Source organism: Pleuronectes platessa, chromosome 3 (assembly GCF_947347685.1).
Source record: "Pleuronectes platessa chromosome 3, fPlePla1.1, whole genome shotgun sequence".
NCBI lineage: Eukaryota > Metazoa > Chordata > Actinopteri > Pleuronectiformes > Pleuronectidae > Pleuronectes > Pleuronectes platessa.
Genome location: NC_070628.1, coordinates 26,769,081 through 26,783,376, shown reverse-complemented (window position 1 = coordinate 26,783,376; position 14,296 = coordinate 26,769,081). Strand labels below are relative to the sequence as shown.

The 14,296-nt window shown below is 40.5% G+C and overlaps 1 protein-coding gene across 5 annotated transcripts in view; it reads right to left on the bottom strand.

Annotated features, from left to right (window-relative positions):
- The window catches only part of rptor (regulatory associated protein of MTOR, complex 1), a 153,745-nt gene that overhangs the window by 92,192 nt on the left and 47,257 nt on the right, over positions 1–14,296 (bottom strand). For all 5 annotated transcript variants that reach the window (XM_053418971.1, XM_053418975.1, XM_053418973.1 and 2 more), the window contains exons 5-6: positions 7,947–8,105; positions 5,952–6,098 (exon numbers count right to left, since the gene is read on the bottom strand). In XM_053418971.1, the coding sequence (XP_053274946.1) occupies positions 5,952–6,098; positions 7,947–8,105 (306 nt within the window). The remainder of the gene's footprint in view (positions 1–5,951; positions 6,099–7,946; positions 8,106–14,296) is intronic.

The window sequence follows — 14,296 nt, the reverse complement described above, 5'->3', positions numbered from 1 at the left end:
AATATGCATCCATAACAATGCCAATTGACCCTCTCACTGGCTTAATGCCATAAACGAATTGTCTAAGAAGAAAAAAATCGAATTACTTAACTTTATTTTTCTCTAGCCCAATTTTGGTTGGGGTGCATAGATAGGCTGTGATCATATTATGCACATCTGTGCTAGCTGACAGTAGAGGGGACATTTGGTATAAATTACAAACTGTAACTGTTAAGTGTCTTGAGGAGCTGTAACGGGTTTCTGTTAACGGCAGCGAAAATGCTGCCTCAAGTGCTAAAACCATTTCTGTGTTTGCAAACACTTCTGGGGCAACAGGCACTAAGGCTGAGCAGGAGTCGGTGTGCAAAACCCACAAACTGTCTGGCACCACCTCCCTCGGAAATCAATCTACAGTGACATGAATACACACAGTTATGCAAGGGAGCACGGCTTTAAAATAAGAGAACACATATGTTCACATGGGCACACATATTGCACAGTAGAGCGGGTGAAACACCAGAGCGTGAGAAGGGAAACTATTTCTTGGGCTTCCCAGTTTGCAATGTGCTGGAGCTTAGCGCCTGACGCATGGTGGGGTAAACTGACCTTACCTGAGGCGAGCACAGAGAGGACGTGCTCCTCTTTCTGTGCCCAAAGGGGGAAATAAGATGATAAGACCATCAGACAGGAAAACCATTATGATCTACAAGCTGCCAGTGCCCAAAGAAAAACAGGAAAACAAGGCAGGAGAAATGCTATCTCTACAGTAGGCTGCACAAGCAAAACAAAGTAAAGTGTTGTATTCATAAAACTGCCACGACCTGATTCAAGTGTTCAATCCAGTTTCCAGTTTAGCTAATCAAACTGAAAAAAAGACTTGTGATGAGGCATTGTGGATTTATGTAATGCCTCGGCGCTCCTGTATATACTGCACACCCTTCCTGCTCTCTGCTAGTCCAATAACTCATTAGTTGACTCTATAATAAGTGTAGGAACTGAGGCAGCTGCAGCGGAAGCTCTGATCTCAGTGTGAGACATGATGTATTTACAATGCTTCTCTATAAGGGGCTCTGCACGCACATGAATAAATCATTACATTAAATATACAGAAGAATAATCTTAATTAATGGGATGGGGTGTGATCATGTGTGTATCTGTGCATGTGCCCCTTTTTTCCCAACATGCATATTGGATTTCTCTTTGAAATGCTTGCAGGTGTGAGTGCCCGGTCTTTTCTGTGCGGTTCTGTGTGGATTTGTGCCAATGTTATTGTACCGCAATTCCTCTTGTCCCTCTTTCTACGTCTAGAGAAGCGAATGTTAGCTTGCTCGCAGAGACAGACATAACAAACAAGGCAGCGTTTATTTCTAAGGTCTCTTGTGGTGTTAACATGACATCATTATCCCCTGAGAGGGACAAAGTCTGCTGCAATGATCCCAACCATAAATACGACAAGATTGCCAACAGCAGCTGATTAATGCCAAGCATCTATTATAATTATCACATTAGCATATTCTAATCTCTCAAATTATCATGACAATCACCATGCAGCTTTCTTTTTCCCCGTTTCCACTGGGGATAATCAGGGAAATATTTAATTAACAAAAAAATTTCCTTTAGGAAAACCTCCACTTATTTCTGAGACTAGTATTGCAGGGGAGGGGGATCAGGGCAGTCACACACGTGCACATACACACACCCACACACTCACACACACACACACACACACACACACACACACACACACACACACACACACACACAAACAGACTGATTAAATGAATGGATTGAAGGAGGAGGTTGATGTGGAGGGGTCATACAGTGCCTTGCATAAGTATTCACCCCCCTTGGACTTTTTCCCATTATGTACTGTTACTAACTGGAATTCAAATAGACTTAAATAAACTTTTTCCCGTTTGATCAACAAAACATGCATAGTACTTTGGAGGTGCAAAATAAATTTTATTGTGACACAAACAATAATGAGAACAAAAAAGTTGACATCTGTTGGGTGCATAAGTATTCACCCCCCTGTGTCAATACTTGGTAGAACCCCCTTTCGCTGCAATTATAGCTGCAAGTCTTTTGGGGTATGTCTCTACCAGCTTTGCACATCTAGAGATGGAAAGGTTTGTCCATTCTTCTTGGCAAAAAAGATGAAGCTCAGTCAGATTGGATGGAGACCGTCTGTGAACCGCAATCTTCAAGTCTTGCCATAGATTCTCTATTGGATTGAGGTCTGGGCTTTGACTGGGCCATTTTAAGACATTAACATTCTTTAATCCAAACCATTCCTTTGTAGCTCTGGCTGTATGTTTAGGGTCATTGTCCTGCTGGAAGATGAACCTCCGCCCCAGTCTCAAGTCTTTTGCAGACTGCATCAGATTTTCTTCAAGGATTTCCCTGTATTTGCTCCCACTGGCTTCTGGCAAACTCCAAACGGGATTTTTTATGGATCCCTTTCAACAATGGCTTTCTTCTTGCCACTCTTCCATAAAGGCCAGATTTGTGGAGTAGACGACTAATAGTTGTCCTGTGGACAGATTCTCCCACCTCAGCTGTGGATCTCTGCAACTCCTCCAGAGTAACCATGGGCCTCCTGGTTGCTTCTCTGATTAATTTTCTCCTTGTCCGACTCTTCAGTTTGGGTGGACGGCCTCCTCTTGGTAGGTTTGCGGTTGTTCCATATTCTTTCCATTTTCTTATGATGGATTTTATGGTGCTCAGAGAGATGTTCAAAGCTCTGGATATTTTTTTATAACCTAACCCTGCTTCATATTTCTCCACAACTTTATCCCTGACCTGTTTGGTGAGCTCCTTGGTCTTCATGATGCTGTTTGTTCAGTAATGATCTCCAACAAACTCTGAGTCCGTCACAGAACAGGTGTATTTATACTGAGATTAGATTGCAGACAGGTGGACCCTATTTACTAATTATGTGACTTGCAAATGTGACTTGTGAATGCAATTGGTCGCACCAGATCTTTGTTAGGGGTTTCACAGTAAAGGGGGTGAATACATATGCACTCAACACTTTTCAGATTTTTATTTGTAAATAATTGTGAAATCCATGTAATATTTCCCCCCACTTCAAAATGATGCACTATTTTGTGTTGGTCCATTACATAAACTCACGATGAAATAAATTTTAATCTGTGGTTATACCATGACAAAATGTAGAAAAGTCCAAAGGGGGTGAATACTTATGCAAGGCACTGTATAACACCTCCTCCTATCTTTCCCCTCATATGGATCTTTAATGCTCAGCCATTTAAAAATTGCTGACAAAACTGTGCATGTGAAGCTCTTTCTTGATCCCACTAGGGACCACCCATGAGCATGCACAAAGTGTTGCGTCAGAGGGATAAGGATAGAGATGTTCATGGGCGAGGAGGGGGACTCCCCGCTTGGATCATCTCCTGCATGATTCAAAAGTCTCTGGAAGTCGTCGCCTCTCTCTTTACCTTCCATTATCCCCTCCCTCCATTTCCCATCATATACTTCCTGTATGAGTGGGTGAGAAGGACAAGCACTCAGGTGGAAACATTGCTTATGGACGTTATGCAACTTCCCTTGCTTTTAACTGGGGGACCTCCTCTATATATTTCCCAACTGAAACACTGCAGTTAAACCCTGAAGCCTCCACCTTTAAATAAACACTTTTTGTGCAGTCATGCTAATAATGCCTTCAGTACATGGTGTGCCCTGCAACCATCAAGTGAAAATACTGTCTCCAACAATGAGCAAGTGCTTGTCCATTTTTTTGCACCAGCCATGCAGCAGATTTCAGCTTAGGATGACACTGCCACTTCACAAGATTCACTGCCAAGGCTGAGGGCAAATATCTGATGAGAATTACACTTAAATAACAAGTTAAAGCAAAAACTTTAATGTTGGCAGTAGCTTTGAAAGAACCCAGACCCTTACTAATTTTCCTTTGCCCAAAGTAGCTCCAAGATGAAGGAGTTTGCGCCCCAAGAACTGGGGTTTCAACTCTGCTCTATTTGAAGCTAACTCTTAAAAACTGAACACCTTCCCAAAAACCACTTATAGAACAACTATTTAAATATTTCTTTTAAATAGTGGTTGTAACGTTGAGCACAGCAGTTATTCATGCCATTGCCTATAGATGGCAACACTGGTATGCTATTACTCTGCTTTCCTACAGGTACTGTGGCCAGGATGTCTCACACAAACTCATTAACGGAAAACAACAGACAACTAAAGTGATTCAAAATCGGAAAAGTGACAATACAACTTCAAAAGCCAAGGCTTAACTGCTGTTTTTACAATGTGTGGCATTTGCGGTTGTGTTGTAGCTTTTGTAGTTGTGTTTTGTGAATTTCTATTTTCCATTAATGTACTTGTCTGAGACGTCTCAGTCACCACAAGCTGTAAGGTGGTGTGAGCAGTTGTACACGGAATATAATACTAAATGTTGATATTTTTAGTTACTGGACAATCTTACAAATCACAACCCAGTTCCATTACACTCGTTGCCGCTAAATGCTGAATGGACTCCATTCATAAAGCACTTTTCTACACTTAACAACCACTAAAAGAGCTTTAGACAGGTCAAATTCACTCAGAGTGCTTCTATTTATAGCATATACTCATGCCTCCCATTCAAACACTAATGGCATAGTCATCAGGTACATCATCTTTCCTGGAGCTGGGAATCAAACCACTGACCTTCCACTTGACCACTCTACCTCTTGAGTCACACCTGCCCTCAATAAAGACATCACCTGGGCAATGACAAGCATGTTTGTAGAAAGGAAACAGGAACACTCTTGTTTGTAAATAGCTAATTGACTCTGACAAATGACTACATTGGTCAAACACAAATCATATGGTGCAGATGAATTATTCAGTATTTCTTCGTCCATAAATTAGGAGTAAGTCTCTGATGTTGAGAGTTCAGATTCTATCTGTGAAGCTGCAGCCCTAACATGATCTCTGCAAAGTTAAACAGAGAAGAGCAGCAGAGGATGGTTAGAGACACTCGTCACAAGCTCTGTCAAATACTGCGGCAACTCAACAGTTTGCCTGCTGCCTCCACCTTTTCTTTGACTGGTAATGCAGCTTTCACAGAAGCTCTTCTTTCCCTTTGCCTGTTTTCTTTCCCTTTGCCTGTTTTCTTTCCCTTTGCCTGTTTTCTTTCCCTTTGCCGTTTTCTTTCCCTTTGCCGTTTTCTTTCCCTTTGCCTGTTTTCTTTCCCTTTGCCTGTTTTCTTTCCCTTTGCCTGTTTCTTTCCCTTTGCCTGTTTCTTTCCCTTTGCCTGTTTCTTTCCCTTTGCCTGTTTTCTTTCCCTTTGCCTGTTTTCTTTCCCTTTGCCTGTTTCTTTCCCTCAACTGTTTAACAACGAATACTAACGTTGTGTCTCTTCGGAGGGTTGACAACAATATTTCCATATCAAAATTCTATAACGTGTAATGCCTGACCTGACTTATAATATTTTAAAACTAAAAAAACAGTTTCGATGCTTAATTCAGCAAAATATTCCAGCTCCAAACTCATTTGTCTCCCCACTGTGGGAGCCAGAGACACCATACTGCCGGCTGATGTGTTTGGCACAAGGTCAAACATGGAGCATCTCTCTAATTTCAAATGTATCCTGTGTGTCGCCTGGTGCCTATTGAGTTGTTCATGTTCCTCCCTTTACACTGAATTGTTTTCAAACATTTGCTGTGCCTCTAAAATGTCGAAATCCTTTCCCATGAGATACAGGCACAATTTCAACTGTTAAGCTTTGGGCATTTTGTGGTTATCTAGACTTGAGATTCAGGAAGCTACTGGCTAACGTTACAAGCTGCTAGAGCCAGCCTACAAAATGAGGCACCGAAATCCACTTTCTGATCAGTCCAGTAGGTGAGGGTCAGGTAGGAAGCCGCTACTGATTGGCTCCGGATTTTGGTATCAAATCAAACAATGTGCAAAGCATGAGTGTGTTTGTCTGTGTTACTGCCCACCTCCAGTTCCTGCTCTCTCTGCAGGGCGAACTGTTTAAAAGACTTGACGATGATTCCAGCATTGGAGCAATCGTAGACGAAAATGGACGGGCTCCCCATCCACGTCTGCAGGTCGTAGATGGACAGCGGGATGTACTGGGTGTAGTTCTGAAAAGAAAAGTTGAGAGAGAGAGAGAGAGAGAGAGAGAGAGAGAGAGAGAGAGAGAGAGAGAGAGAGAGAGAGAGAGAGAGAGAGAGAGAGAGAGAGAGAGAGAGAGAGAGAGAGAGAGAGAGAGAGAGAGAGAGAGAGAGAGAGAGAGAGAGAGAGAGAGAGAGAGAGCTTAAGTGAGAGTAGATCCTGGTATTGCTGAGAACTCACTTTCATAGATTTGTGCTTAATTATTAACTAGTCATCTGTTTGATGAAGAGTGTGAGCAGAGAAGAGGGAGGGAGAAATAGTTGAAAAGGGAAAATTATAATGAGGAGTGATAGAGACTGAAAAATGACGATGGTAGAAACGCATGCAATTATATATAATACAATTTGGTTCCCTGACAACACTAAATCCCAACAGATCTCTTGTGTCAGTTGCCAGTGACACGGCAGTTTCATTTTACAGGAAAAGGAATGAGTATGAGGAGATAACGGAACTAGGATGAAGAAAGGGAAGAGGACATAAGACATGAGGTTGCAATGGGGACAAGTAGGCAACAGCTAAGCCCAGAAAGCAGCGGTGCATCACTCTGAGTTGGTGCTTACTTATAGGACACGGCAATGAACAACTTAATTTTTTATCTCGGATTCACAGGTCATCGACTCTCTGCAACCAAGTGGAGCTAAGCCCTGGGATCACAGCCTACAGGTACAATGTGCTTTTATGTTGGCTTGTTAAACGATTTGCACTTCTTGACCACAACAAGAACCAAGGAACCTTTTGAGGTCCTCATGTAATTTTCTTTCATCGTGAACATAGGGAACTCTGGGTAATTTAAGTCCCTGGAAGAGAGGATGGACTGGTCCACTACCATGGTGCACCTGCTGAAGCTGAACAGTAGCTGTTCAGCTTCATCCTGCAAGCAATCAGTGGTTGTATCAATATTAGGACTAGATAGTAAGATTTCATTTGATGGTATTGACATATTAAGCTAGGATTGGGAAGCCTGGAAAAAGCTAACAAGAGCAGGCTACACAAAAACAAAGCCATCTGCCCTCTTGTCAAAGCTACACCCCCAAAACACATGAACATGCACTGCCTGATGATTGTGAAAAGCAGATTTTCTGTGACTCACTCGCTAACTTTTAACTTCTGGCTTCAGGCATTATTCCACAACAAAAGAAAAGCTCAGTCTGAACCGCTAGTCTTGCCTTTTGCGGTCCCATACTCTCCCAAAAATAAAAATTAGTGCAAGAGATTATTCCATTAAAGTAAAATGATTATAATGCATTCTACAGTAAGCTACCCAACAACAAAATAAATGAAAAAACAAAGTAAAATTCAAGTAACTTTCTGGGGGAATGTCAAACACTGTAAATTCAAGTTGAGCAGACTGCAGGGCAGCGCTTACAGTGCACCATGCTGTTGGGTCTTTGACTAAAAACTCCCACTCTCTAATTGATCGTGGTCGACTTTTTCCCACTTCAGCTTGTTCTTTAAGTGAATCCATGCTTTGACTCGGCGCAGCCATCTTCTTACGAAGCGCTTAACTCGCCCCCCACTTCACAGAACCCTACAACAAATAATACTGTGTCGTGTTATAACAGTCCTGGGATGTCCAGTGACACCAGCTTATTTTCTTATTCTTTGCAGGCGACTTTATTTATTGGTGGCTGAAATAAAATAATCAGATTTTATCGTTGATCACATAATATTTTCATATTTGTTGCACATGTAATCGCAGCCTATGACATTACAACAACAAATAATCAGGCTATGTTGGGACCTCGTTCCAGCAAAGGTTAGGAGATGTAGAGGGAGTGTGTGAAGGTGGGGGAAAATGTGGTGTTGGTGTGTGATACCTTATTAAAGACCCAGATCTCCCCATTGACTGTAGGTCGTGGCACCCCGTGACCGTTGTAGTGGAAGAGGACTCGCTCCTCCTTGGCGTTACGCCTCAGTGACGTGCAAAGCTTCTTCACCTCATCCACTGTGGGGTCCAGACTCTGCTTGTAACGTGCCTAAAAAACAGGAATAAAGGGAGGAAAATGTCATGAATCAGGCATTTTAAAGACTCTAAGGACATAATCACATGAGAAAGTCTAAATCAAGGTTCATGCGTTTGCTACATTGTTTACATTTGATTTGAGTTGTATGACATACATCCTGTCATCATGGCCTGCAGGGGCTGCATCTACCTATACATGACATTAATTGGTTTGTAGAGAGGAGTGCGTCTGACATTGGCGTGTTGTCATTTTTAGAGAGAAAGAGATAGAGATAAGGAGATAGATAGAGAGATAGAGGCATGTAAGACTGTATGGAGATGTACAGTTGCAATCAGAAATATTCAACCCCCCAAAGATTTTAAGGACTTTGAGCAAGATTCTTGAGCAAGATTCTGCTTCGGATTACTTCTTAATGAGTTGAGTGATACAGAAAATCAACACGGAAAATGCATGATGTAGTATTTGTGTGTAGCAGTATATTTTGTTAAGATAGCCATGTCACAATTATTCAACCCCTATATAATATTGTTGTTTTTAAAGCTGTCTGACAGTTTTTTTGTCCTAAAGTTGAGTTGAAACATTATTAAGCCTTTAGGAACTCTATACTGATCCTTCATTTGCTTCAGCTGTGATGCATATATAAACCCTACCCATGAAGGTATTCAAGGTGAGTTGCAATCATGGGAAAGACAAAGAAGCTTGCACAAAAGCTGAGAGAGGAGATTATTTCAGCACACCTGAAAGGCCTTGGGTAGAAGAAGATTTCCCCCAAAAATTATATTCCAAGAGACACAATTGGGAACATTATAAGGAAGTTTAAAACTGATGGAGCACCTTCAAACCTGCCTGTCAAACCTACAGTCACCAGATTCAAATTTGATTGAAAATCTTTGGTGGGATTTAAAGAAGGCAGTTGCAGCATGGAAGCCATCAAACATCACTGATCTAGAGGCTTTTGCACTTGAAAAATGGGCAAAAATTCCAATTGAGAGGTGTAAGAAGCTTGTCCGCACTTACCGAAAACATTTTTTAGAAGTTATAAAAGCTAGAGGATGCGCCACAAAGTACTGAAGCTGGGGGGTTGATTAATACTGAACATGCACATGTGTTGAAAGAGTTACATTTTTCATTTGAACTTCAAAGTTAAGTCAACTTCTGTTGTCAAAATAACTAAAATACGCATCAATAAATATCTTTTGTTGTTTGATGAGTTTTTTTTGTCATTTATTGTCATTATCTGTCATCCACATCACTATAATGTCTATTGAGGTGAGGGGGTTGAATATTTCTGATTGCAACTGTACATCTTTGAGAAACTAGGGTGAACAACCATGAGGGGGATTGTCCTGCTGGTTTTCATTACAGATTTGTTTCATGTTGTGTGCATGAGAGGCCTTGGTATGAGACACAGCCTGAGGTTTACTGCTGTTTATCTTAATTAGAAGAATTTTCTCAAATATGGCATGTTTCATTATTTATATGTTAACAAGCTGAAAGGAACCACATGAGGTAAATAGCCGTTTGAGGAAACAACTTGACATATTAAGCTGACCTACATGCACTTAAGTAGGAAAGAAGATATTTATCTAAAATCTCAAGGAAACACAAGGGGAGTAAACGTGAAACACATTTTGCAGCACTGCCCAGAGAGGCCACCTGGATACGGTAAAGGCTATAATCTGAGTTTTTCACCACACAAGCCGTAGTGTTCTGATGGGAAATAGTCAAAATAATGACATCACTATTGATTTCATAATCTATTCAGTTTTTTGGGAGGGTTTAATACAGAAGCAGAGTACTGCCGTTTAAAACTAAAAAAGACACAATATACCATATACTATTTCCTCTTTCAAAAATGAAATAAACAGATCAAACTGAAAAATGTTTCTATTCTATTATTCAATTCCAACTCTGTCGTTTCAACTTCCCAATACCTTTAACCATGTTTGATGATATTAATTCATATCTGTCAGTTTGTTTTTTTGCTAAAATATGTAAATCTATCCATCTACCTTGCTAACTATTTACTATCTATCTATTAATATTTATCGACAGAAGGAAAAAAAAATATTGATAATTTCTTCCATATGGCCCAGTCATTTAAAATAAATGGTTCAGATGTATTGATTTGTTGAAAGGTATTATTTGTTTATCCAAGGAATATTGCCCTGAATCAGCAGGCTGACAAATCTGAGACATTTAGTTTGCACTGATCTAATATTATAATGACTCAAACAAGGACTCCGAGAGCCCTTTCATATAATTGAACAACAATGATTTGAACTAAAAACTTGTAGATGCAAAACCAGAAGAATTTGTTGTGGGGGAACAAAAGGAAAGCTTTTTTCGGGTTCACAAATGTGTTTTAAACAAGATGTGGAAAGAAGATAGGAGATAAAACAAGTACAAGTCTTGTATCATGCTGTTTTACAAGCTTCACAGAACAGAACAAAACACTCAAAAAGGGACAAAAAACACTGCAGTTAATGCATTTCCTGTTGCCACCTGTTGCTTACTTCCAATCATGCTTCACCAGTGTGAGAAGTTTTGTAAGAGTGAGGTCAGCGTGATGCTCGCCCATGAGCCTGTGTACATAGGGTGGAAAGACTTCTTCAGGAACTTTAAAAGGAGTAGCGGCAGGAGAGAGAGCGGACATGTGGATTGCTTGTGCTTCTTCAGTTTATCAAATAATGTGTGTGAGTGTGCATGGATGAAGGGACACAAAGGTGTCAACTAGTTATGCAACAGAAAAGCTCCCGGTTCAACTCGACTGAATCATAAGCACAGTCACCAAGGCCCTTCTGTTATATAACTACATGCCATTTGACAGCCTGCCTCCTGTCAAATGGCTCTGACTCACAGGAGGAGCCATATTGGAACCACAACTTCTTAGAAAACTTCCAACGACTGAAACTAGAGGGGAAAAAAATGTCTTCAGACCGCGTCAGACGTGAACAGCCAACCAAGCAAAGAGAAACAGGACTGTAGGACTGAACTCCTTGAAAACAATGAAATTACTATCAATGGTGCAAGTACGCAAGTCAAATTAAAAGCACTTGAATCCTCTCAAAATCCATTTACAGCTCTTTTACTTGTATTTGTTAGTTGCTCCATCATGCTATGACCCTGAACCCCTTCGCTGATATCATAATTTAGATTTATTAGTTTATTACATATATTTTGTGTATTGGTGTTTCTACGGTTGCCACTTTTTGGCTGCTGTCAAGAAGAAGTGTTAAATACAAAGACAAAAAGCAATGACAAACGACATGATATCGTTTTAAATAGTCTACTTTTAGAAAATGACAATTAAGATGTCTTCTCAAAAAACATCCTCATCACCTCTGATGAAGATGGTTATTTTTTCATCCGAGTTTGTTTGTTTGTCTATTAGTTATCGTCATAACAGAAAACACAACTTGACTAATTACCACGAAACTTGGTTAAAAGATGATGTTTGGGTCAGATCCCATTAAAATTCGGTGCGGATCCAGATCATGGGGCAGTTCCAGGAAGTTATGCTCACTTTTATGAACAGGGCAATGGGGCATTCGCCTCGGCAGAGGCATTCGTTCTGAGTGCGCCCCTCTAGTTCACTTTTAATTGCCAAATAAGAAGGTCTTCATATTCAATTACCGGATTTTAAGTATATCAGACCACATTTTACTTTGACTTATTGTCCTTCCGACTAGAACAGCCCCCAATCCTGTTACTGTAACTTTGGTGCAAACTCAAACTTTCCTTGATGTTTATTTCCTATCTTGACAAATTTGAATGATTTGGTGTTTGTTTGTTTTTTGCCCTAATTTCATCAGACCGACCGAGCTGTGTCAAACCCATCACCTCGCTGCTACGAGCTTCTCTTCACTAACAGAAGAAACTAACTGTTTCTGTTATAATCTGTGAGACTCTCCCTACAATATGTCACATCTGTCCTACATCGCTCTCTCAATACAATTTACTTTATTAACTCATCTCAATCTCACAACGATAAATTTGTTGCCTGAAGTTCAACAGAATTGTCCTTGTACATTATATCTCAAATAGTGTGGTTTACTGGTGATCAGCAGTAACTTAACGACAATTGATAAAACTGCAAAGTTGAAGTGACTGGAAATAAGTGAACAGTATTTCTAACAGAGCACAGCCTGAAAGCAGTAGACCTGGGACATATTTGTCATGTATGCTGTATTTATAACTCTTGGAGCTTTACAGTAATTCACGATCCATGCTGTATCAAAAGCTAGAGTTGTGACATTAATATTTAAATGAGGTTAAATTTGTTGTAATCTGTATTTAAACGGTGCTAAATGCTGTGATCCTAATTATGAATAGTGATTTGTAGTTCTGATTCGCAGAATAAAACTACCACATGCTCATTGTTCATCAGATCACGTATCCCACAGAGGCCAAACGGAACACCCCTTGATCCAAGGTGCCACATTTCGGCTTCCTGCATCTGGGTGAATTGCAGTGCGATAGTAGCGATCGCAGTCTGATACAATTTGGGTATAATCAGATAAGAGTGCCTGAATGCTGAGAGGCGCTGCACTCACCCCCGACAATACCAAGTTGTATCAGAATGGCAAAATAGTGTTAGTGAGGGACCTGCACTGAAGGAGGTACAAGGCCTGAAATCAGATTTGGTTCAGAGACGAGATCTAGAGGAGATTTAACTCTGTAGTAAAGTGCTGAATGAAATGAGGAAAGGAGGAAGAATGAGAGGGAGAGAGAGGCAGGAGGGACAAGCGTTTACACCTTCTTGTAGATATTACTTCAGATTATTCCCAATCGCATTTAAGCAAAGCTGTGCATTTAAATTCATGACAGCCGAGCAAATTAAAAGCAAGTGGCTCTGAGAGCCATACTCCAGCTCCCTTACAGTCCAGTGACATGCAACCTAGGTTAACTGGAATCTCTAAATAACACATAAAGGTGTGAGTGTGAACAGCTGTTTGTTTTTATACGTTTCTGAACTGACGACCAGTCCGGGCTAAAAATGAAACCATGTGAAAAGGTTGTATCACAATTGTAGCGAGCAAAATGATCACGGTTATCATTATTATGGCAGTATTATCAAATGTGCTGTACATAATTAGTGATACTATAGTAATTTGCTGAGTGAAAACATAACATAGGAAACACAAAATGGAACAAAAAGCTTGGGACAGAATCATGCATGCGTTTTTGTGTCCTCGGCCTTGAGGGGGGGCTCCAGCCTCCTGTGGAGGCCGACGCTCTCCTAAACTGCAGCTGTTTGTCTCTTTCTTCCCCTCACACCAACCCTATAAAACACCTCCATTATATCCATCAAGGCCACAAGAAACAAACTCTTAAAAGGTGTGCTCAGTGCTGGCTGAGTCCCCATTTATCATCGTGTCTCTTCCTGAGACCAGGCAACCTTTTCAAAGTACTGTAAGCATTCAGGATGCAATTAAACTAAAGGCAGTTAAAGCTGTACAGAGCAATGGGAGCTTCTCTGGCTTCCGTGACAGTAAACAAAATGATACAAGTTGGAAAGTTCTAGAAACTTTTGAATAATCGTCATGATTTAGCACCAATGGGTATATAAAGTATAAAATAAATTGGACTTTTAAACAAATGAGTATGTAATATATTTATATAAATGTATACAGTTTAATAAAGTGAGTTACAGCTGAATGAAATACCAGCCGTTCATATATTCAGGTATTAGAGGCTATCTACTCAAAAGATAAGAAACCCAAGGAAGTTAAGTTGGTCGCTTGCGACAGCAGCAGCCGCTTGTTGTCAGAGACAGGAAATGGGAAAAAGTCAACCTATGTCCTTTCAATCACCAATCAATACGTGAGTAACACCGGGCTTAGATAGATGTGAAGTAAACTAAAGGAAGAGAGACAAATGAAAAACAGGGGCAAAAAACTATAGAAAAACAGTGGGAGTAGAAAGATTAGAGGAGGTGCTTCAAAGTCTAATCTCCCCTGTTAGATCACTACAGCCATGAAAACCCTCATCAGTGACTTGTTTCTTTGTTCTAATGTTTTTCTTACACCTGATCTGAGCTGATCTAAATATCAAGAGTCGAAATTTGCCAGTATTAATCAGCACACAGGACCCCTGCACATGAAACTTGCCTTACTGAACCTTTTATCTATCTACGGAAAAAAACTTTCAAGCAAAGTTAGCAGGCATCGGATGTTTCGCTGCCTTAAAATGCAAAAAAA